This window comes from Ambystoma mexicanum, chromosome 6p (genome assembly GCF_040938575.1).
Source record: "Ambystoma mexicanum isolate Mex_15411 chromosome 6p, UKY_AmexF1_1, whole genome shotgun sequence".
In the NCBI taxonomy this organism is placed as follows: Eukaryota; Metazoa; Chordata; class Amphibia; order Caudata; family Ambystomatidae; genus Ambystoma; species Ambystoma mexicanum.
This window is the reverse complement of record NC_090935.1, coordinates 889,632,894-889,657,076: the sequence shown is the minus strand read 5'-3', so window position 1 is coordinate 889,657,076 and position 24,183 is coordinate 889,632,894. Positions and strand designations below refer to the sequence as shown.

General features: G+C 49.3%; 1 protein-coding gene across 2 annotated transcripts in view; it reads right to left on the bottom strand.

The window, feature by feature from the left end:
• Positions 1-24,183, bottom strand: part of DCP2 (decapping mRNA 2) — a 660,306-nt gene that overhangs the window by 212,916 nt on the left and 423,207 nt on the right. For both annotated transcript variants that reach the window (XM_069625507.1, XM_069625506.1), the window contains exon 8: positions 21,612-21,738. In XM_069625507.1, coding sequence (XP_069481608.1) covers positions 21,612-21,738 — 127 coding nt within the window. The remainder of the gene's footprint in view (positions 1-21,611; positions 21,739-24,183) is intronic.

Below are 24,183 nucleotides of genomic sequence, written 5' to 3'. Positions count from 1 at the left end.
CCTTAGAGAGCCTTCCCTTGATTCACAGGTCCAAAGTTCACAAACAGCTGCGATGTCTTCCGAAAACTTTGTGCGGTCCACGTAGAACTTCAGCGCTCTAGCCACATCCAGCGAGTGCAAAGTCCTCTCGGCTCGTTGAGGTGGAAGTCCGACGGCACCTTGGGCATAAAGGAGGGGTGCGTCCTCAGCACCACCCTCGTGTCATGAAAAGTCAAGTATGGAGGCTTGCAAGATAGGGCCTGGATCTCTCCCACTCGTGCAGAGGTGATGGCCACAAGAAATGCTGTCTTACACGACAAGAACATCAACGGCGCCGAATGCATAGGCTCGAATGGGGACCCCATGAGCCTGGTCAGCACCACGTTCAGCTCCCACGCCGGGGTAGGGGCCTTCACCGGCGGGAACAATCGGAATAGTCCCTTCATAAATTCCTTCACCAGGCGATGAGACCACAAGGACGCCCGTCCTGTAGTTCATTTGTATCGGGAAATGGCAGCCAGATGTATCTTGATGGAGGCGTGAGCCAGTCCAGCTTTGGCCAGCGACAGTAGGTACGGCAATACTTGAGGGGCCGTAATCCGCAGAGGGTTAATCTTCTTTGCACGGCACCAGACAGAGAACCTCTTCCACTTATGTCCGTAGCCTTTGAGAGTTGAGGACGCCCTGGCTTTTGCAAGAACCTCTCAGCAGTCAGCCGGGATATCGTATCCTCCAAACTCTAATGCTGTAGGAGCCAAGCCTGCAAGTTCAGCGACTCCGGGTCGTGATGGAGAATGGCGCCTCCTTCTATGGAGAGAGGATCCGCGTCCGTCGCTAGCTTGATAAGTAGGGACGCTGACAAGTCCAGAAGGTCCGGGAACCAGCTCTGTCTCGGCCACGCCGGTGCGACGAGGCTCATCCTGCACCTGGACCTCTTGAGCTGGTTGATGAGACGGAGCAGCAACGGAGGGAACGCGTACAGGAACAAGCCATCCCAAAAGAACGAGAAAGCATCGCCCATGCTCCTCGGTTGTGCGAACCTGCTGGCGAACCTCTGGCACTTGGAGTTCATCGCCGTCGCGAACTGGTCGATCTGGGGTTTGCCCCACTGTTGAAAGAGCCGATCCACCTGGTCCTGGCGTAGTTCCCACTCGTGGCATGAACGCAGCTCCCTGCTGAGTGAGTCAGCGATGGTGTTTTTTATTCCTGCCAGGTGGAAGGGAACCAAAAACGTCCCCTGGGCGACGGCCCAGTGCCACAGATCCTGGGCCTCCTTGGATAGGGCTGGGGATCTGATGCCTCCCTGCTTCTGGATGTAGAACATCGTGGTGGTGTTGTCGGTGAAGACCCTCACCACATTGTCCTCGAGGGACGGAAGGAACGATTTGAGCACCCAGAACACGGCTCGTTGCTCCAGGATGTTGATGTGAAGAGACCTCTCCTCCGGGAGCCAGAGGCCTCTTGCGTGGAGATCTCCGGTGTGGGCCCCCCATTCCTCCAGGGAGGCGTCCGTCGTTACCGTCTCCTGATACGCTGGGGCCTGAAAGTCCAGGCCTGCCACGAGGTGCGCACGGGCACTCCACCATAGAATCGCCTGACGGAACTCCTCGTCGAGCGGGATCCTGTCTTCGAAGCTGCCCGCCGCTTGAATCCAGCGGGCGTCGAGGAACTCTTGTAGCGGACGCATCCGAAGTCTGCAAAGGGGCACAAGGTAGATGCACGAGGACATCATCCCGAGGAGGGACTTGATGGATCTCACTCTGGCCACATCCGTGGCTAACAGGCGCTGCACCTTGCCCAAAATGGCCTTCGTCCTTTCTTCCGATGGAGATGCCAGTCGCTTCACTGTATCGAGCTTCGCTCCCAGAAACAGTGCCACCTGCGACGGGACCAGATGGGATTTGGGGTAGTTGATGGCGAATCCCAGCTCCGTGAGCAGGCGGACGGTCCTGGCTGTGTGTTCGACGGCGAGTTCTCTTGACCTTGGACGGATTAGCCAGTCGTCCAGGTAGGGGTATACGTGGATCCCTTGCAGGCGCAGCCGCGCCGCCACAGGTGCGAGGCACTTGGTGAACACCCTGGGTGCCGACTTTAATCCGAACGGTAGGGCTCTGAATTGGTAGTGATGCCCCTGGACTACGAATCTGAGGAACCTTGTGTCCTTTTAGAATGGGGATGTGGAAGTAAGCATCCTCCAGGTCCAGTGACGATAGGAAGTCGCCCTCCTCCAGCTGTCCAGCACGTGCTGGAGGGTGACCATCCTGAATTTCTGCGCCTTGATGTACCTGTTCAACCGACGCAGGTCCAGGATGGGGCGCCAACCGCCTGTCTTCTTTCGGACGAGGAAGTATCTGGCGTATACTCCGGAGCCCCGGAGCCTCTTGGGGACGAGCTCGATGGCACCCTTCTTGAGCATCGCCCTTACCTCCAACAGCAGTTGAGGGACGTGATTCTCCTTCCTGGCCACAGGAGGAATGCGAGGACACTTCTTTTGAAATTCCAGCGAGTGTCTGCAGGCCAGGGTGTCCAGCACCCAACGGTCGGTGGAGATGGACTCCCACACGCTGACGAACTTCGTAAGCTGGCCTCCCACCGGGGTGCTTTGGTGGGGGCCCGACGCTACGGCCGGTTCAGTCCTGCTTGGAAGAGGCCTTGCCGCCCTGGCCTCCTTGCCAACGGCGGCGAGACCCTCCTTGCTTGCCGCGGCCTCTGTAAGCCTCATGGGACGAGGAGCGGGCCGCCTGGCGGTAAGTAGAAGAGCCGCCGCTGGATCCCTTGGAGGCTCCCTGTCTGCCTCCAGAGCTCCGAAAGGGCCGCCATTGCTGAAGGACTCCTAGGGCACGGGCTGTTTCCGTGTCTGTCTTGATGGCCTGGAGGGACTCATCCACCATCTTTCCAAACAGGTTGTTGCCATCGAACGGCATGTCCAACACTCTGGTCTGGACGTCCTGGCGAAAGTCCGTCGCCTTGAGCCATCCTCGTAGTCGGAGGCAAACCCCGTTGGCGAAATCCGGTATCGCCAAATGTCCGTTGCCACCGTTATGGCGTGATCCGACGCCACCTCTCCTTCCTGCAGAATCTGTAGGGCCTCCGCCCTCGTGTCGTCCGGTAGGAAGTCTAGCAGAGGAGCTATCTTGAACCAAAGCTCCCTGTCGTAATGGGCCACAATCGCTAAGGCATTGGCCGCCTTAATCGTCGTTGCCGCCGACGAGATGACTCGTCGTCCCATGGAGTCCAACTTCTTGTCCTCGCTGTCTGGGGAAGTGGAAGGGTTCTTGAGGAAGTGGAAGTTGAAGCCGCACCCGCTGCTTTCTTCTTGCCCGCTGCCGAGACGACAGAGTCCGGCGTGGGCTGGGCCCTGAGGCACAAGGGGGCGGCATCGGGGACCCGGTACTTCTTCTCGTACCTGTCCCTCTTGGCGGGTGTCGTGGAAGGGTTCTTGAGGATAGCCAGCCCCTCGTCCCAGATGTCGTCGAGCAACGGCACCGCGAGGACCGTCTTTCTCTTGGCCTCTCGTCGTTGGTAAAGAAAACCTTCCTTTTTCTGTTCCTCAGGGCAGAGCTGGAAGAGCTCGGATGCCCTGGCTATCATGGCGTGAAAAGAGCCAATTTCATCGGGGGGGCAGAGGCCCAAGGGGGGGGGGTGAAGACGGGATGTCCGTTGTGTCATCACCGCTGCCACCGTCGTCCGTCTCAGTTGCTGTATCCGTCGCCGTATCCTCCCGAGGGTCTGGCGAGGGGGATGAGGGGTCCACCGGCCTCGCGGGCACGAAGGGTGGAGCGGGGTGGACACTTCTCCGTTTGTTTGGAGGGCTTACCGACGGGCCTAGTTGTGGAGCCTCCGTCGGGGTCCGTGGTAACCTCGTCATTATCTCAGTACATAAGGATTGGATCGCCAACATAATGGCCGCCGAGCTATCCTGGGGCTCGGGTAATGGCTGCGACGGACGGGATTGCTGCTCCACTGGGCCCTCGTCGTCACCATCGTCGCTATCTTCGATCACATCAGCGGGAACCTTCCCCTGGGATCGAACCTTCTCGAACCTCTCGTTGAGGCCTATGAACCTCTCGTTGAGGCCTTTCACGGTTTCCACCGGATCCTCCTCGGAGGCTGAATCCGAGTCTGTAATGGCCACCGCCCCCCCCCCTCTTTTTCCGCCGGGGTCTTCACGGGGGTCTTAACGATGGTCTGGAAAGAGGATTCTCTCTGCGGCAGCAGGGAAACTCTGGGCCCCGAGGCCACCTCCACTGGTGTAGCCTCTGCCGGCTTCGCCAGGGCCGCTGCGACAACCTCGATAGAGGCCTTTGCCGGGTGGATCAAAGCCCTCACCACCTTCGGTGCGTCTTGGGCCTTCGCTTTGGGGGGGAGGGTCATCGCTTCGCTCCCCCTCGGCTCCCTTGGAGATCGACCGGGGCCTCTCCAGAAGTTTACCCGGGTTCTCGGACTTCCTCTTCCCCGAACCAGAGCGCTGGCTCGTGGTTGATCGTGCCAGGGAAGTCGCGCCCTGCCTGGCAGCCGAGGAGCCCGACCTTTCGGCGCTCCCGGTGCCTGCGGACTCTCGGTGCTTGGCCTTCTGTTGGGCCCCCGTCGCCGGGGCACCCTCACAGGACTTAGAAGACCGCTCAGACTTTTTCTTCGCCTTCACCTGTTGTGCCCTTCTCCAGCCAGGCGGCGGGAACGACGATCTTGCTTGGTCCGTTCTGACAGGTTCTTGCAGAACGCACAGTCCTTCTCCACGTGCGTCTTGTCCTCATGAAGGCAGTAGAGACATCTCAAATTCTCGTCCTCCTTGAAAACATTTTGCAATCCGCATCCTGGGCAGCTCCTGAACAGCTTGGATCCGGGCGTCGAGCTTCCCTTGTCCTGGGCCATGTCCGTCGAGGTAGGGCACAGATCTTCTGGAATCCTCCAAGAAGCGTAACTCGACGAAAACATCACCCTTGAGGGGCGTAGAAGAATTCCGAAACGGGTCCCCGTTATCAGAAGTAGAAACGGTGGAGCTTGAGGCTTGATTAACCAAAAAAATGAGAAAGATTTCCTGAAAAAGCATGAAAATGCAGTAAAAGCTCGAGAGCTAAAACACGAGGACTCCCAACACTTGAACGTGCGGTAAAAAGCTGAGGATGGCTGCCAGGGTAGGGGCTTAGGTAGAGGGCAGTCATTGGCTGGAGACAGTATGACCCAGAGACCAGTGATTGGTTACTACTAAGAAAGACAGATCAGAAACTAAACTGATGCTGATTTTTTCTTTGCCGAGGATTCCTGGCCTGACGACAGGGAATATTCATGAGCATGTGAATCCATGACAGACCCCATGCTGGAGAAATGAGGAATATGACGAGAAATATCTATGGCAGCCCCAGCTCTTCCCAAATTTAGACTCTGCCTCCGGTATTAAATGGGTCTCTTGTAAAAATGCAATCCCAACCTGACGCCGCTGCATATACAGGACCTTCCGACACTTTCAAGGACTGTTTAGACCCCTATTCCAGGTAACAAAACCAAGCGTTGCCAGTCCTATCTCTCAGACGTGTTCCAACACCCGCTTCTTTCGTTCACACCACGTAAGCTCCACACAATATATATGTGGTATGGTACTTGTACCGATCTTGCCCCACCACCCCCCACCAACAAACCCAATTCGTCAGTATGCAGCAGACAATCCCCCCTCCCCCAACACCCCTCATTCAACAACTTTTTGGTCTGCCCCTCCCTTCCTTTGCTGATCCTCCCCCTTACCCCCCCATCAGCTATTTCCCTACCCCAACTTTACGTAAACCTGAGCTTTCGCTTGAGGGAATGCCAGGAGCCCAGCCTTCCTCACACGGTGACACACTTTCATGGTTGCAACCCGACCCTCAAAGATCCAATCACAGTCGAGTTCCAGAGTTATATACAGTCAAAGGATACGTGCCACCGAACTTGTTGTCACCCATTGTTACCTCGTTGCCTGGGGTTCCTTGGTTGAAATTCCAAAAAGGTGTTGGCCTCTTCCGGAGTATGAAATAAGATTGCTCGCCCTTCATGTTCTATACATAGCTTAGCCGGAAACAGCATGGCGTAGCGGATGCCCCCATCCCGTAGTCGTGCCTTCACTTCCATATATGTTCTCCTAGAGGCCTGTACCTTGTCTGAGAAATCAGGAAAGAATTTGATTGCATCTCCTTTGTAAGTCACTGCCCCTTTTTCTCGAGCTTTGCATAGAGCTGTGTCCCCGTCTCGATAGTTTAACATGCAAGCTATAATTGGACGAGGTGGTGCACTTGGGATCGGTTTCTTCCCACTTGGTATCTGGTGTGCCCTTTCCACTATATACACCGCTGAGAACTCTTCTGGCTCCAGCACCTACTGTAGCAACTCTTCCACAAGAGTTCCATGTTTCTCTCCTCCACTGACTCTGGGACTCTGATAAGGTAAGAGTGTCCTTTTTCCCAGTCAAGGGACTGTATGCTGGATTGCAGCTGGTTAAACATCTCCTTGATGTCCTGAAAGGCCCCGGCCAGATCCTGGGATGCCGCCTGTATCTGTTTCTGAGAGTTCCTCCATTGACTTGTTGTTTCTCGTTTGAGAGGGTGTGTCAAAGTGCACCTTAGACTGTTTGTTCCCCTTGCCGGACTTGGACCTCTCCACCACCCTAGTAGCCTATATGGACTTGAGGGTTTTGTGCTGTGTGTAGCTCTGCTTCCTGCACAGATCCCTTGTTCCTTCCATCAAGCGCTTTCCTGTTATTGCGCTTATGGCCCTGCCGATCAGACCCAGAGTGGACAGTCTGTATAACAGAAGGGGAGGCTCCTCGTATTTGATAGGATTTTGCACTGTGAACAAATAATAGGTCTACTATTTCCACTAGTCTGACAGCTTTTTCCACTCCAACGTTCTCCTTACAGACCCATTTCCGGGACTAATCGGGCTCCAGTCCTCGTGTTGGTGCTTCTCACAGCGACAGTGGACTCAGTGACGGTTTGCCTAGTCTGGTGGGGCCTTCGGTTCTACTCCCTTTTCCACCTTCCAGATCACTGCCCCTTGCTCAGTGTAGCAGGTGGTGAGCCTCCCTATGCACCATCAGGCATCATGTGAGCAGACTGTCGCCATGTCTTTATATCCAGCTCTCCAGCAGCTTGCCTCACTCCACCACCCTTCATCTGGGCCCCACCGCAGTTCAAGTCTAACTCTGTTGCAGCCATTAGCTCATGTCGACTTCCAGCATTTTTAGGGCAATTCCTGATCTGGTGTTATGATTGTCATCATTCAGGGAAGCTGTGAGGTTATGATCCACCCTTCTCCTCCTCAGTTCAGAGTATGCCTCCCCCGGCCCTTAAGTTGTACAAGATGCATTCGGGCCCACCCGTACCATGTGTGGAGCTGCTCGCCTCCCGAGATGCAAGATTGTAGTTTTGCTAGCGTGACAGAGTGCATCTCTCCCCTCCTGCCCCCCGACAGGATGCTCCATGTTGCCAGTCGAGGCTGCCCAAGCTGCAGCAGGTTTGCTCGTGGGCGTTGTGAGCATAAGGCTAACACCGGTCCAACATCATTGCCCCCACTTATGCCGCACTGTACTCTGCCCTGGAGGCCTCAACCAGTTTTGGTCATCAGACAAGCTCTGGACCCAGTGGCATCCGCACTTCACCTACATTTTCCCCGAGGTTGTTGCCTCACTGTGCCTATCAGATAATGCCACTGTCACTGGTGCCGCGATTCCGCCCAGATGTGTTGCTTCCAACCCCCGCTGGCTTACTTGTTCCGATGGTTTGCTTCACTGTGCGCTGGGGAGGGGCGTCCACACTGATAGTTTCTCCGCTTGTCACCCTTGGGACCGCGTGTGAGCGCTCCGAACACCGCTGTTGGGGGGGAGGCCCCCACTCCCCACCGTGTCAGAGTGGTGTGGTTAATCCGGCAGTGGGTGGGCTCTTGTGGGCTCTGTACCCCAGGGACTGACACCCGCCGATAGGGGAGTCCTCTCCCCCAGTCAGGCATCACGGTTGGAGCTCCCCGCACTCCACCAGCCTGCCATCCCTCCCACCTCCCAAGATTGGTGGAAATAAACCCATTTAAAGCAACCATCCACGGCAGCCCCTTGCCCGTGCAGCCCCCGTGGCTAAGGACCCCAAGGCAAAGGACAACAGCTCCCAAAGAAGCAGCTCCAGACCGTGTTTGCCAATGTTCGCCTGAGAAGCCAGTATCCAGCCGTCAACCAGCAGCAACTGATGAGAAGTTTGGTCTGGGTGGGGAGTACAGCAATCTTTGTACTCCAAAAAGCCTGGGCTCTCTTATTACCTACACAACATAGCAGACCAAAAACGGCCAGCTAGTAAAAAATACCCCCATCACTGCTGTGCACCAACCGTTCAGTTGGAGCAGATGAGACATAGCGACCTATGATCAAAAGATAAAGGAGAGAAAAAAGAACAAAAATAGCATGGACAGCAAAGCACCCCAGATCCGTCCCATCCAGTGAAGGGAAAAGTACTAGTACTAGCAGGGTGAATTTCTACTATGCACCAAATTGGTCTCGTCCCTGCAAGCCAGGTTACCACACAAGTATGGCAAAAAGGGGGCGGAACGTAGGCGGACTAAGGTCTATGGGAGACCTAAAGGGGATTTGTTACGCTCACCTGGTATCCACAGGGACGCCCTTATGCCCTGGTTGCTGGATTCACCCCGGACCTTGCCGATTCTGGACGATGCCTTCTATGGCGGTCGGGCCTGAAAACACAGGAGGACTGGACTTAGGAACAGATTTCCTTTCCTCCCACCAGCCCCCTGGACTCAACCTGATGGCCCACTCCTCACCTTGTTGTGATATCTGGCGTGCTCTCCGTCCTGCCTTCTGTGCAGGGGCGTGTAGTTTTCTGCGGGTTGGAGCGACCGAGTTAACTTCACTGGTGCTAACCCATTCAAGTGTCTTTAAGGAGGTAAGTCTGGTTATAGCAGTCTTAAAATGTCCTTACTTTCCTTTCTTGCTATTAATGTCTTTTCTTTGTTTCCCCTCAGGTGCACGGAGGTTCGGTGGGTGCGCTACATGGATCAGGCTCCTGCCAGGATGATGGACGCAGGAGCGTATGATGGATGGTAGGTTAAGCGCGAAGTGCGGCACGGTAATGTCTTTTTCTTGCTAACCTGGATTCTTTATTCCTTTTCAGGTCGCAATGGTCTTTCAGGGCGTGTGAAGATTTTCGAAGCGGAACCAGCCAAGAAATGCCCAGCCAAGTGAGGATTTCGTGATTACTGCCGTGAATGCCGTGAGTAACCTGTTTTAACGTTGTCCTCCTTTCTCTCTCCCTCCAGGTGCTTAGTTATGGTGCGTGCGTGGTGTCCTGGTGGTGCTTGCCGATTGGATGGAAGACGGCGAGCAGCAGGAATCGAAGGATGGAAAGTTGCAGGTAAGCAGAGACTGCTAATGATGTTCTTTTGTCTCCTCTGCAGGTCCGCTGTTCAAGGATCGCCAGGTGCTGGTCTCTGAACACGACAAGCGTCACGATGCTGGCTGCAAAATAACGCGAAGCACATTCTGTAGCTTGGGTGTGGTTTATATAGCCCTGTGTAAAGTAGTCCAGGTAAAGTAGTCCGGGCTACCACACCCTAAGACACTGCACCGCACAGTCTGGTTCTTAGGTACTAGACTGTGTGGATGCCTCCATGTTGGCTGCAGGCCTTCACAAAAAAAGTAGTCCCTTTAAGACACTGTGCTGTAGCCTCTTGAAGCTGAAAATTGTTACATAAAGTAGGAGGGCGGCATTATATGAACACTCCTATTTTAGGTCTACAAAGGAAAACAATCAAGGTTTTAAAATAACTAATTACTTACCCCTGGTAATGTCTGTTCTACTGGATGTTCCTCCCACGGATTCCTCACCTTTGATATAGCAATATCCTGCTTGCAAGTTCAGAAACTTTTTTTTGACAGCAGAGGGCACTGTGCGTTGCCGAGTTGAAGACCTGCAGCGGCTTCCATTCCCGCACTGGCACGCAACATTGACGTTTGTATAAATAGCATGCACTGCGCCCATTGCCTCAGTTCTAGTGGCCCCCACGCTCCCCTTTCTGCACTCCCCTCCTTGAAAGGAGGAGGTGGTGGATAAAATGTTAGCAACATAATCTGTTGTGTCAGATGGAATTCGGGCACCAGCTTGGGGAGAAAGGAGGGACATACCATCAACATGATCAAGTTAACTGAAAAATGTGGTGAAAGGAGGTTTACACGACGATGCCTGTAGCTCACTCACTTTGCGAACAGAGGTTATAGCTACCAGGAAAATTGACTTTAAAGTCAACAATCTGAGAGGAGAGGAATGGAGAGGGGGTTCTAATGGAGCTCTCAAACATTTTAACACCAGATTTAGATCCCAAGCCAGCATTATAAAAGGGACTGGTGGAAAGATAGTCAATCCCTCCCTTAAGAAACTGTATAACAAGAGGCATCTTAAAATAACAGTCTTGCTCTGGCGTGTGCTTAAAGATAGATAACGCTGCCAGATAATCCTTGGCAGTGGACAGTTACAGCCACCGATGGGCCAGGTGTAACAGAAAAGAAAGCATGGTAGGATTATCTCAAGCAAAAGGATCAATATCTTTAGTTCTACAGTAGCTGAAAAAAACATTCCTACAGCAGCAGTATAGTGCTTTTATTGCTGGTCTTCTGGCCGAAAGCAACACCTCCATAGTGTCTTTCAGGCGGTCCCAATCTTATCTTAGAAACCAGGCGCGAAGGTTCTGATTTCTGGGTGAAGAAGATGGCCTCCCTCATGGGAGAGCAGTTCCCCTCTATGGGGAAGATGGAATGAGGACAGATGGACATGACTAGTAGGTCTGTGTACCATATCCTCCTGGCCCAGTCTAGAGAAATCAGGATCATGGACTTCCCGAACTTTCTCAACATGCTGATGACATGAAGAATGATGAGGACTGCAGGGAACGCATGTGGATTAGAATTTTCCACTTCCATCACAAACATGTACCCTATAGCTCCTCTCTGTGGAAATTAACTGGAGCAGAACAGGTCGCATTTCCTGTTGATACGGGATGCTAACCGATCCACCCGAAGGGTTCCCCCAAAGGGAGAAGATCTCAAGAAGGACTTCCTGAGCCAACTCCCACTCGTGAGAGATCGTGCTCTGCCAGCTCCGAGCATCCGCAACCATGTTCTCTTCTCCAGCTAGATGAACAGCTGACAGATTCAGTGCTAAAAGAGCCCAAAACCAGAGCTGCATTGCCTTCATGCACAGTGATAGTGACTACCTAGAGACCTCTTGTTGGGGTAGTGCATGACCACTGTGTTGTCTGTCATTTTCAGCACATTCCCCTGAATGTAAGGCAAAAAGGACATCAGCGCCAGTCTCATCACCCTCAGCTCAAACAAATTTATATGCAGACTGGATTCCGATGGGGACCAAACGCTGTTGATTGTGAGATTGTTCATTTGGGCTCCCTGCCCATGAGGGAAGAATCTGTGACTCCTGTCATCTCTAGCCAGGGTTGCCAAAAAGGTTCTCCCATCACCACATTCGGCTTGCAGGCCTACCGCAGAAGATCCTGTGCAACACTGCTCAGGACCGGAAGAAGGTCCAACATCCTGCCTGAAAATTGTGACCATTGGGATCAGAGGGACCGCATCCTTAGCCATGCTTCTGGCACTAGCACAATGAAGAATGGCATGAGGCCCAGCAACCTTTGAAAATCAAAAGCCGGAAACTGTTGGGCATTCTGAAATGTTTCCACCATCTGCAATATTTGTTGAGCACTCAACTCAACTCGGGAGGCCAAGCCTTTCCCGAGAAAGAATCCAGGACTGCTCCAACGAATTGCAGCTTTAGGGACTGTGTCACCTGGGACTTCTTGAAATTGAGGAAGAAGCCCAGTTGTGGAGAGAGTGGCAGGTGCAGCTGAGATGTTCCAGAGCCTGGTCGGAAAATGCGCTCTGATCAGCCAGTCGTCCAGGTAGGGATAGACGTGGATCCCTCCCCTCCTTAGATTCACGTCCACCATCAACTCGAAGACCCTCGAGGCGGAGGTCAGCCCGAAAGGTAGTACTTGAAACTGAAAGGGAGAACTGCCAATGGTGAACCTCAGGTACTTCCTGTGCTTGGGATGCATAGGCACTGATAATTCACTAGAGGTCAATCCTCCCTGAGGGGGATCCCTTTCCCATGAGGCCAGCGGGGTGAGGCTGCTACCACATAGTCCCTGCGGGGATGATATCCCCTTTGGGCATAAGGATGACCCTCTAGGGAACACCCCGTATGAGAACATCACACCTCCTCATACACACCTCCTCATACTCTAACCCATCCTTCCTCTGCTAAACCTAGACCCATGTACTGTTATGAGGCAGAGTACTTCACAGTTGTTGAAAATACTGAGATGAAGCAGAAAAACGGGAACTTAGGTAATCCAAGTACTGGGATGAGTTTGCCAAGCAGAGCAACGAAGATGAAACCTGTGAAACATACGAAGGACTTATACAATGGGCCCAGACACTGCTGGCAACATTGTACAAATACATTTAAAAACTAAAGAAAAAAATCTACAATTGACTCAACACAGTCTTGGGCAGCCGCAGAAGACTGCAGGTGTGCTGCACTCTAAACGCGGGAGATCTGAACCGGAATACCTGATCCAGAGGTAGAGAGTTCCAAGGATGGTGGCAGTCCACCGCATCGGATGATCGGAAGGTCTGCAGGAGCAGACCGGTGCCCAGAAGTGTCAAGAGGAGGTTGAAACATGGACGGCAGTCGGGAACACCGTCACACAGCCGCAGGGAAAGCAAGACGCTGGAGAGGACGAACTGAATGCTCGCCATAGCATGGGAGCACCGGAGTGGATGCAGGGCGGCTTCCCACAAGGGTGCATGCAGTTCTTCCTAGGCCCTTTTGCAACCGTAATGCTTGGGTGGAACGGCAGGACCATGATGCCTACAAACCTGTTCTTCATTGCAGTGGTGGAACGAAATCCCTTTGAACACCAGGGAAGGATTGAGGACCGCAAGTACCATAAAGAGAACCAACAATGGCAGGAATAAACCCACTAACAGTGAAATCAGTGTCTGGGACCCAAAACAAGAAAGTTATACGAGTCATCTTCCTCATGGCAGTACTTGGTAGGACGTGAACCAAGTGGGCCAGATCAAAGAAGAGAATCCAGGGTCGCGGACGCTCCTAATAATGGTGTTGTAGGAGTGAAGTCTAAGGAAAAGAAGACCAGGGGAAGGGAGCTGTTCCCCATGGTTGCAAGGAACTGATAAACAAGATACCAAGAGAAGGAAGTTCTCCTGGTAACCAGGACCAGCAGCTGGGTCCAAAAAGGGTGTGGGAAGGGAGTCATTCACCCGGGCTGTTTGAGACTGGACGTCAGGAGAAGGGAGACATTCTCCTGGCCCACCAAGAAAGTATTTTTTGGACTTTACTACCAGGAGAAGAAGGCAACCGCCCGCACCCCCTCGCCGACAACCTGTGGGAAAGTATTAATTTCACTATCAGGCGAAGGGAGCCATTCCCCCGGACAACGTGTGATGTACAAGACTGTTCTAAGATTTGGGAACAGTTTCAATAAACCACAAACCATACTCCAGGAGAAGGTTGTCGTTCTCCTGGGACCACAACAGTACTGCCTTATTCTTTAGTTTCAAGTGTAAGGGACAAAAGTAAGGTTTTCTTGACACAGGACGTTGGACACTGTTGACAGACATCTTGACAGACCCCTTATCTTTAGTTGAGGCAGGGAAACCCCTCTTAGTAATAGGGACAGATAGGTTTTCTCTTGCTTTCTTGGTTAATACAAGTCTTTAGCCGCAAATATGCCACCTTTGTGTCAGCCTCCTTCCTCTGCACACTTACAACACATGAAAGTAAGCACCCTGAAGATCGAGTGACACCATCCAATCCTGGAGTTGCGGAGCCTGGAGGATTTGCGAAAGAGTGACCATGTTGAATCTGTCCTTCCTGAGGAACTATTTCAAGCATCTGAGGCCCAAGATGGGCTGCATCTCTTTTTTGGGAACCAGAAAATAGGTTGAGTACCAACCTTTGTACTGCTCCGCTACAGATACCCTTTCCAGAGCGCATTTCGCCAGCTGGGAAAGAATCTCCTGCAGGAGAAGTGGGTCTGGTTCACCAATAGATCGCCTGCTCGGTGGAAAATCTGGAGGCTTTTTGAGAAATGGGAGACAGTACCCTTGAGCTACTGTCCTACTGTCTTCAGAGCCCAAGCATCTGAAGTAATGCTTTGCCATTCTACGAGATGCTGGGTTAACCCGCCTCCCATTGGATACTTGCGAGTCAAGTACTCTAAGCGGTTTTTGAGTAGTCGCTTCAGCGGATGGTAAGAGGCAGTAGCTGTTTGTGGAGGAAGAGCTGCACAAACTGTTGTTCCACGTGGGAATCGTCTTCGGCCTCTGCGCAGTTTGTCCTCTGGCTCTCTTTCCAAATGAGGAATATAAATGAAAGGAATGTCCTCTCCAACTGTGAAAGGATGACTGGTGTCTGAGGCTGACGAATAGCTCCCGCTCAAGGATATTGCAGCCGCCTTTGAAGCCTGCAACTTTTCAAGGCTCTCATCAGCTTTAGCCCCAAAGAGTTGGGACCCATCAAAGGGCAGGTCCACAAATCTGGAATGCAAATCATGAGCAAAGCCCGATTTACAGAGCCACACAAACCTCCTTGCAATTGTGCTAGCAGCCAGGCAACAAACAGAATCCGAAGCTTCCGGCCCCGACTAGAGAGACTGGCATGCTGCCTCTTTGCCATCTTGTGTCATGTTAAGGAAACCTTCTCTCATTTCGCCTTCGGGGACATGTTCAGCTGCATGGGAGACAACATCCCATAAAGCGCAGCTGTACTTAGCCAAAGCACAAGAATTGTTAATGGCTTTCAGCACCATGCTCCCAGCTGAAAACACCCTCTTCCCCAACACATCATATTTGTTATCATCCTTGTCGGGAGGGATTATAGGGAAAGCAGCTGCTTTACAAGTAGCGGTAGCGTGCTTGAACTACCAAGCTTTAATGGTTAGGGTGTCTAGAGAGGTATCCCGGGTCAATGAATGGTGTTTAGTACTTTCTCACCAGCTCCTTGCTGACAGCAGAAGTGGTATCTGGTTTTGCCAATTCTCAAGATTGTTATTCAAGGCAGGATGGAAAACCTTGTTCCTTACAGGGTCCTTGTTAGGGAGAATTGTCTTATAAGGCTAATTTCCCAAACCTAGTGAGTCCCCCAGCAGCTTTGCTGGATTTTTGGGGTTTGTTTTTTTCTCCTGCTAAGAGCGAGACTCTTTCCTTCCCACTCTTAGGCATTATTTGAGGTACGTCTTTGACTTGGTATGTGCTTATGGGCTATGGGGTCTTTTACTCCATAGGGTATCATCTGTTTTAGTATATGTGTTACACAGCACCCTCAGTGCAGTAACACAACGGTGTCATAGTGACCCCCAAACAGACTCCATACCCTGGGACTGACTACTGTCTCCCAGGGCATGTAAAGTCACCATTGGCTTTACTAGTCCAAAATTGTGAACAGACCCAGTACAAACCATCATATTGTGGAAGTACTGGAAGAGATTAATTAGATTACCCCTGGGTCTGTTTCCAAGGGGGCACTGTCCAGTCCCCCCTTGTCGAGTTTCTGGCTGGTGGCAGTGGTTAATACGCAAAATATTCCACCGGAATATTTCCTATGGGATTTTCCCATTCATTTTAAACGCACCACTTTTTTGGTGCATTGTAAAGATACCACCGGTTTAATTAATATAAAATCACTGGTTGGGTCTTTTTGCCAGAAATCTTTTGCAAAATGGCATGTGTGTCCGTCTCTGTAACTCCAACCAAGGTCGGGCCCTTTGTTCCACTTTTTGGTGGGCTTCTCCACAGAAGCCCTTCAACTTGTGCCACTCTGTCTGGGATTCACAGGATGCGTGGATGGGGGAATTGGCACCCTGGACTGCATTGCCTTATCAACACAAGTCGCACTCTGTCTTGATTGGCCCAGTGGTGAGCCGCACGGCTCACCGCTTAGCATGTATGAGTGACAGCTAGGCTGTTGAATGGGGGTTGTTCTGCATAAAAGCAGGGCTTTTGGGACTGGAACTTCAGAAGTCGCCACAGGACCTAAGAAATCCGAAGACGGGAGAAGCTGAGCCATCTGCAACGACGACACCACCGGTGGAGCCCTGCTGCAACGACCTCACCACTTTCCCGATGACAAGAGAAGATCTTCAGCTCCAAGAGTCTTCTCCCTCTGAGCTGGTTGGGACAACCAGTTCGACATTCGCCTTCCAGGTAGCCCCTTGGTCGAATCGCCAGTGCCAAGCACCCCGGCGGCCGGATAGCTAAGCTTCAGTCCACTGGGACCGCGAATAAAAGGAGCGCACCTTTTAACCGAACGAACTCCACGGCTGGTTTCATCCCTGGACAGTGCAACGACTCCAAGTTTCCTCCTCGATGAGATCTTCTCTTCCCCTGGTCGAAACCACGCACTGCACCTGCTGCCAGGAACAACCGCCACCGCTGGAGCTTCCTCACTTTTAAAAAGGTACTGTGTTCCGCCTGGCCTCCCTTTCTTCGGATCGCTAAAGGTGGCCCTTAAATCCTTGGCTTTCCAACTGGGTTGGCCCCAGACCTAACTATCTTTCGCATCAAACCAACCTCTTTTGAACATTTTTGTAAAGACTTGAGTGCATTTTTAAACTGTGTGATCTTGGGCACATTTCGCCTTGCTCCATTTAAAGTGGCCCTGTCCTATGAACTTTGGCTCTACATTAGACTCTGCCTTCACTAACTTGCTGTGGTCTTAGAAAAGTGTTGGGAACTGTTTATTTTCATGATTTTTCTCTCCTAACTTAATTATTGGAGTGCCATCTGAGTTAAGCCCTCACATCTGTTTTTACAAATAGTGGTGTTCTAACCTAGACTTGTCTAAATAATTATTAAGGGGGGTGTGTATACTTTTTCTTATTGTGTTTGAACTTGCTTGACCTACAGTGCTTAGTGTATTTCCTAAAGTGTGTTTTAAAAAAATAATTATATACTTTTGATACCAAGCTCTAGTCAGTGTTCATTTGCTCCACTGCGTTTGTGGCCCTATTGTGTATGCTCTGTATACTGCCCTACTCATCTTGAGAGAAGTGACTGCTCAGCCACAGCTACCAGGTAAATCTGGGTGGTGCAGACTGCTACCAATTGGGTTTCCTGGTTACTCCTGTAGTCTTAATCTTTTTGCAGTGGTCCCCAAGGGAACTGCACAGGATTCTGCCTAACAGTCCTTTATCCAGGATGTCAGTAAAATAATCCTGTTCATCTTTGGCAGGGCGACCCCAGCCTAAGTACTCAGTCACCTTATTCATAACAGACCTATTTGCTCCACTAGTAGCAAAAGCCACAACTGTTGAAGTGTCAAGCCCACTAGCATCTCTCGAGCGCGTAGTTAAATCCTTTAGTTTGGAGTAATCAGAAATCAGTTCCTCAGTGATATTAGGCATGCCAAAATAGTGAAATCCAAAGGGTGGATCATCCTCCTCCTCTTCCTCAAAAATGGATCCCAGAGACTTAAAAAAAAATCTTTCTTTATAGGTAAAACCCTATAAAACTATCCCTTGGTATACATGTCCCCAAACTCTTAGTATAAGGCTGTACTTCCCAGAGGATTTGGTAGAATGGCAAAGCAGCTAGGCTTATCTTATTAGGAGGATATGAGCTGTATTTAAGTACACTGAACCCAGTACGTACAATAGTCCAAAGAAACTCATACACTGAACATTATATTAAAATATATATCAATTTTACATACACAAGGCAGGTAAGTAAACACTCTTACACTAATCAATACACATAGGAATTATTCACAATACTTTTCAAAGGTGACTGCTTCAATTTTAGTTGCTTGCTGTTAAAATTATTACAGAGAACGACACTAATGACAGTTCTACCATATTATTGGTACTATCGCGCACTAGCAGAGATTACAGATAAACAGTGTTTGCATTCATGTTGCAAAGCCGCATCAGACCAAGTCTGTAGGAAGGAAAAGGAAGGTTATTCACACCTGAGCAACATTTAGACATACTATTAACACTTTATGGCTTCTAATGCTTTGTAAGTCCAATCCTTAATTAGCCAAAAGTCAGTGTAGGAGTAGAACAACAAGTCTTATGTAGTAGCAGGAAAGGTAAAGTTCCTCTAGTTTAGTCACTAGAATAGAAATGCCTAGCAAGATAACACAAGTTATAGGGACCCTGCGAATGACTCCCTAATAGGACAAGCTGTCAAGCCTGGGCCAGAGGTATGGGTGGACACCCAAACACCTTGTAACGCACTCCAGTCACACTGGAGTGATTCTTCGGCTTAAGGTAAGTTCTACCTTTAGCCTCAAAGTACCTTAAGTTAGAAGAAGTAAATGCATGGATCCTTTCCTGTGCCGCAGCGACGGACCCGGTCTCCCAATTCCTCGGTCTGGTGACGAAAGGAAAGACTCTGAATGGTATGTCACGGCAGCAGTTGCGAGAAAGGACACTGGGCTTGGATTTCTTCGGTCTCTCACGCCAGTCTGAGCTTTTGGCACCTTTTTATCAGTTCCAACAAATAAGGTCATCGCCCAGTCGATCTTCCTCGCTTCTTTGTGCCTGCACTCTGGTGAGGGGACTTGGATGAGTGGGATTGTGCCTCTGAAGAGCCAACTGGGGCTCACCAGAGTTCTGGGCAGATTCATCCACCCCAAGACGTTGCACTGCAAATGGGTTGGCGGTCTCCTGGTATTCCCAGTTTTCAGCCCTGAAAAGCCACAGCACCTCAAGAGATGGCTCAATTTGTAGATGTCTTGGGGCTGGTTGTTACCACCAGCCAAAGGAGAGGAGTCACATTCTTTGGAGCTCCTCTGTCGATAAGGAAACTGGGTCAGGACATCAGTGGTCGCTTCACGGTTAATGGAAGGGCCTGCTGGAAGCGTCTCTGAGGGTCTTTAGCCTCAGATCTTTTGTTACAGTGGTCGACTTGCCTTCTACCTCAGGAACCTCACCTTGTACCAGGATTTCCCGTTCACTCTTCTGTAAAATCTCGCAGCAGTTTACAGAAAGGGGCGGGTGGCTTTCCAATCAGGATAGCCAGCACACCCAATGGGAACTGGTATCTTTCAGGCACTCTGGCAGACAAAGGACAGGGGTGTGTTTAACTCCTCCCCTGCTTCCTGCCTTCGGGGACACCCAAAGGTTCCCGCCAAAAGACAGACACACACACTTTCAGAGTGGTAGAAGGGCTAACAAAGGACAACTACACGAGAAATGGCAAAAAAAAAAAAGAATAGGAGCCAACATGCTAGAACATATGTTACCCTACTATGCATAACCGAGATTGTGAATACAATCTGCGGTAAAAAGTAGCGCAATAGTTGATAGAAAACATCCACTGCCACCAGCCATAGCTGTGGGGTTGTCACTGTGACTAGAAAGTCACAGGAGCAGAGAAAAGGGGGATAACTAAGTATCCCCTTAGCACTCGACATAGGGTGGTGTGTGATATTCTCTCACAGGATAAAGTTTTAGGGAGAATATTAAGTATCCCTCTTTCCTAAAGATCAGTAGTTCTTAGTGAAAAGCAAAGAATCTTGAAGAAGAACCGAAAGGGTCCCCAGCAACACTGCACATAGGATGCTGTGTGCTGAAAAAGTTAAACACAGATACCTTATGGAGGAAAGCAGACTCAACGGAATAAAGTAAAACAGAAAGAATATAGTTCCCAAAGTCAGAGCAAATAAGAATGATTGAGGGAAAGAAGGCTCCCCTCATTCAGGACAGGAAGAAAAAGGTCCAGCAAAATGTTTTGGGGGTCTCACTAGGAGAGGGGATTAAGCATAAAGTTGAAATCTCCCCAACATTAGGGAAGAAAATGAAGCCAGTGGCTTCGATGTTTGTGTCGACGACCCAGTCGACAACACTCGAGAAACATTCTGAGTCGTAGCCTTTGACTCCCTGTCTGCCTTACGAGGTGCGATGGGGTCTAGAGCCTTCTTTGGCTCATTCGAGGAACGGGGAGGGGCCACTTTCGTAAACACTTCACAAATACAGAAAAAAATAAATCTGAAGACATAATTCTTCCCAATCTGCCTTCAAAGCAGATGTGGAAAACTTATCTTCTTTCTATCAGGCGAGGAATCGGAGGACGAGCGATGGGGTCTCTTCTTGGATCTGCATCGAGAAGACAAAGAAGAGTGCTGCGAGTTGCTCCTGGACCTTGAGCACTTAGTGTTTGGAGCGCTTTTGTGATTTCTGAGGGGCCTTATCCTTCAGAATTCAGAGTGCATGTTGGAGATTTTGACGCCAACTTACGAGTTTGGCGTTACACGCATTCAAGACCCTGTTCGTCATGGACTAGCATGACACACAATCGTCGACCTTCTGCTCCTCGCCAAAGGCACCAGAGGCATATTCTGTGCGAATTTGTTATCAACATCTTCGAATGACAGTCCACACACCTCTTGAACCCTGTCTGAGTAGACCTACTCGAAGATCGCAAACTATGCAATTGAAATTCACTGAGGTGAATCAAACCGCTCGAGATGTTCTGTGCATGTGGGAGAAACAGAACTGGGGCGCAGTGCGTGCTATTCATATCAGCGCTGACATCAAGTCAGAGTGTGGGGATGGAAGTGCCCTCTGTTGTTGAAAAAGTTTCTGATGCTGCAAGTAGGATATCGGTATATCAAAGATGAGGCAATCTGTGGGAGGATACAATCCATTAGAATGTAAGGGTTCCACAGAGAATCATCTTCTGCATCATGATGTGGCCCGTTTTAGATGCCTAACCAGTTGTATATAAAAAGGCAGTTGTCAATATGGAGTACAGTATTCTAAAAACAAGCACTTTAGGTAAGTAATGGAAGTATAAACACAAAGGGTCGAATTACGAGATTAACAGTAAATCCACAGAATTATGGCAAACTCGTTTACTATTAGCACACTCTGGTCCATTGAATAACGAGTGGTGTCAAGGAGGTGCTAATTTCCATTTAAGGAGTCCATAGGAGTCCATAGATATTTGTTGGATGCACCGAAGGCACCAATACAGATGCATCAATCCACTGATTTTGGCAGCAAGTTGAAGGATGCATCCCCTTCTATATGCTACAGGGAAAACTTTCACTTCACTTCCAAAAGCCCGAGTACGGTGGTGCGGGAAAGTGGCAGAAACTCTGTTACTATCCTTTTACTGGCATTTTTGCCCATACTGCTTTATTCATAAGGAAGCAGACAGTTATTTCCTCAATATCACACCATTTGGAGGGGTCGGGACTAGAACCCAGGGTTGTTGGTTCCACAATCAGCAACTTAGTCTTAGAAGCTACATGAATTGCAAAGATAAAGACTGCGCACTCCCCCATCTCCTTCTGGTGCAGTCTATGGGGTTATCGATTTGACGTTCATCCATAATCTGCACTCGAAACTCAATCAGTTAAATTAACAAAGAAAGCACCTAAAGGCATTAATTAATAAATGCATTAGAATATAATAATGGGAGTCAGTACATAAACAGCCCATAAAACTGACCGGATGAAAATAAATGTCCACAAACCCAATCACTCTGGCAAAACAAAAATGTAGGAGTTAATTCTATGTAAGCGAACTGTGGCTGATTCACTTAATTTAGAGCAAAATTGTACCTTTAATTTCATCATTTCAGTGTTCTCAAAAGGATTTGCAGGATTGTGTGGCTTCTGTTTGTGCTTTGCCCAGGGGTCACCTAGACACACTTCTGTCAACATTTGCTGGTTACATCGAAGTTTGGCTCTAACCAAAAAACAAAAATGCTATTACACAAATATGTTCATGACACTGTACCATTCTAAAGAAACACTAGAAGAACAATTCACAAAAGGAAAAGAATAAAGGAACAACTGCGTTGATTCGTCTTAACTTTTAACGCCAAAAGAATCTCTGGTAAACATACAAAATTGTTCAGTTATTCATCATAGTAACAAGTGTATTTTTAGTCTGTAGTCTTCTCTCCTCCATGCTTCTAGGATGTCCGACTCATGACAGGGATGAAACGAGAGAATGTTGTGCAGCAACAAACTAAAGGCAGTGGTCGAACACAAGCAAGGCTATACCTGCCGCACAAAACTCCTTGTGCATGCTCCCAGCACAAATTGCCAGTCCTTTTATCAGCATACATATATCAGATAATAGCAGGTATAGTGTGACGATTGTGTGAAGGAAAAAAGGACAACGGACTCCAAGTAGTCACTAGAGAGAAAAATAAAGATGGTGCAGTTCTTCTAGAATGGTATCATTCATCCATGTACACACTTCGGTGAATGTTCTCCAACACTCAATAGGAAATGAATCATTTGATTTCTTCAAAACATTTCCCTAGTAATACACATAGGTTGGCAACATGATGCGCAAGCTCTACATAAAAGCTTTTCTAAAAGTCAGTGGGGATTATTTTCTGCCCGACTGACTCAAATATAACCTCTGGGGAGGCTGTGTGAGTGGCATGTGAGCTGCTCCACTGGAGAGCACTTACAGAGTAAACCACTCAAGAAGCACTTCGTCAGAGGGTTTGTGAACAAAGTATTCTGTTAGGAGAGAACGCCCTTTATGCTCTCATTTTTCACACAGTGTTAATCCTCGAGGTGTTTGGTAGAGAGGAGGATGCGTTTTGGCATCCAGAAATATTTCTGCGTACAATTAAACACCTGCTGGGTTCTCCCATAAAAGTGAAATTGTGTTTTCGTGTGCTGCTTGCTTCAAGTAGCCAAATGGCTACATGGTCACAGGCAAAGTGTCCCAGTTTGTCCAAGGGTTACTCATCTCACCCTGAAAGTGAGAGGGACTCAAAGGCTAGTAGTGCAGCTTTACACTTATTTGGCTGCACAACTCCACAGATTTGTTTATGCAATGGCATACATTTCTGACCAGATTAGGGTCTCCTTATGCCTGTGAAAGTGGAGTTTGGTCAACCAATCCTGATTATCTGTGCACTGCAGAGTGTGAGATAGATTGAGTATGTGAGTCCAAGTGTGGAAGTGTATGTGCAGCTGAAGACACTTCTCAAAATTCTCCTAGAACTACTTCCAAGTATCTGACAAACTGTACTGGAGATTCTACTAGAAACATGTGCTGCTGTCTCCAAATCTTCCTCAAAAACTACCTTCAGTCTAGTGGAATCCTGTTTTATTCCCCACTCGGATCTGGAAGAAACAGGATCTTCCTGCACTGCAGCCCTGTGTGTAACCCATTAAACCCTGGACCATTTTCTTCACCCAGCTGCCTCTTCAGAAATCAAATGCTTCTTGCTGTTCATCTGCCTCTCTGCTATCAAGTTGTGGATGCTTGGTTGTTATCTTCACCTTACCTAATCACAGCCAGAAATGCTCTTCCTAGCACCTTCTCACGATTCTTCACCTTCATTAAAATTACTTTTCCTCCCGATGCTCTTACTTTGGGCCTCTTCTGCATGTAATCTTTGGGTATTCTCCGTTCTTGCTCTTCCAGATCACTATTAAGTGGACACATCCGCTAAGTTAGCAATTTTATCACTTTTTCAGCAGTAAGATTCTGAATCTTAAATATATTTTATTGTCTTGCCGACTGACCCTCACTACTTCATGGCCTTCCATCCCATTTCTCTCTTCACTTCATTACGTTTTTCCTCCACTGCTCCCTATGAATGTTAATCCCTCCTCTTTCCCATAGTGCTCCTTCTCTTGCTACTCGCCATTGGCTTTCTTTGCCTACCTGTGTTCAGTTTTGATACCTGTGCATTGTCTTTAAATGTGTTCATGGCTTTGCCCACTAGGCAACTGATCAGATATCTTGCATCGAAAGACCCTGCATAACTCATTGACTCTTAAAAAAACTCTGGCCCCACTAATGAGGAACTAATGTACCAAAGAACGGGGTTTCAAGATGCAATTAATTTTTTCACTAAATTGCACATGCTTGTATATTTTGTTTTTGTTATTGAACTCAATTTGAAGTATTATTCGTTTTGAGCTGTTTGTTTATGTTGTAAATAGATTAAACTTGTCTGTATTACCCGTTTATAAATTGTCTAAAAATCTGCTGATGTCTTTTACTTTTTAAAATACATTTCTTATCAACTTTTGGTTTAAATGTTGTATTGTTTTGTTGAACTGTTTAGAACCAACCTCCTGTGGGGGTGGTAAAGATTGATTGAGCTGCTGATTCATTTTTGGGATTGCTAAAAAATTAAGCAACTCACCTCTG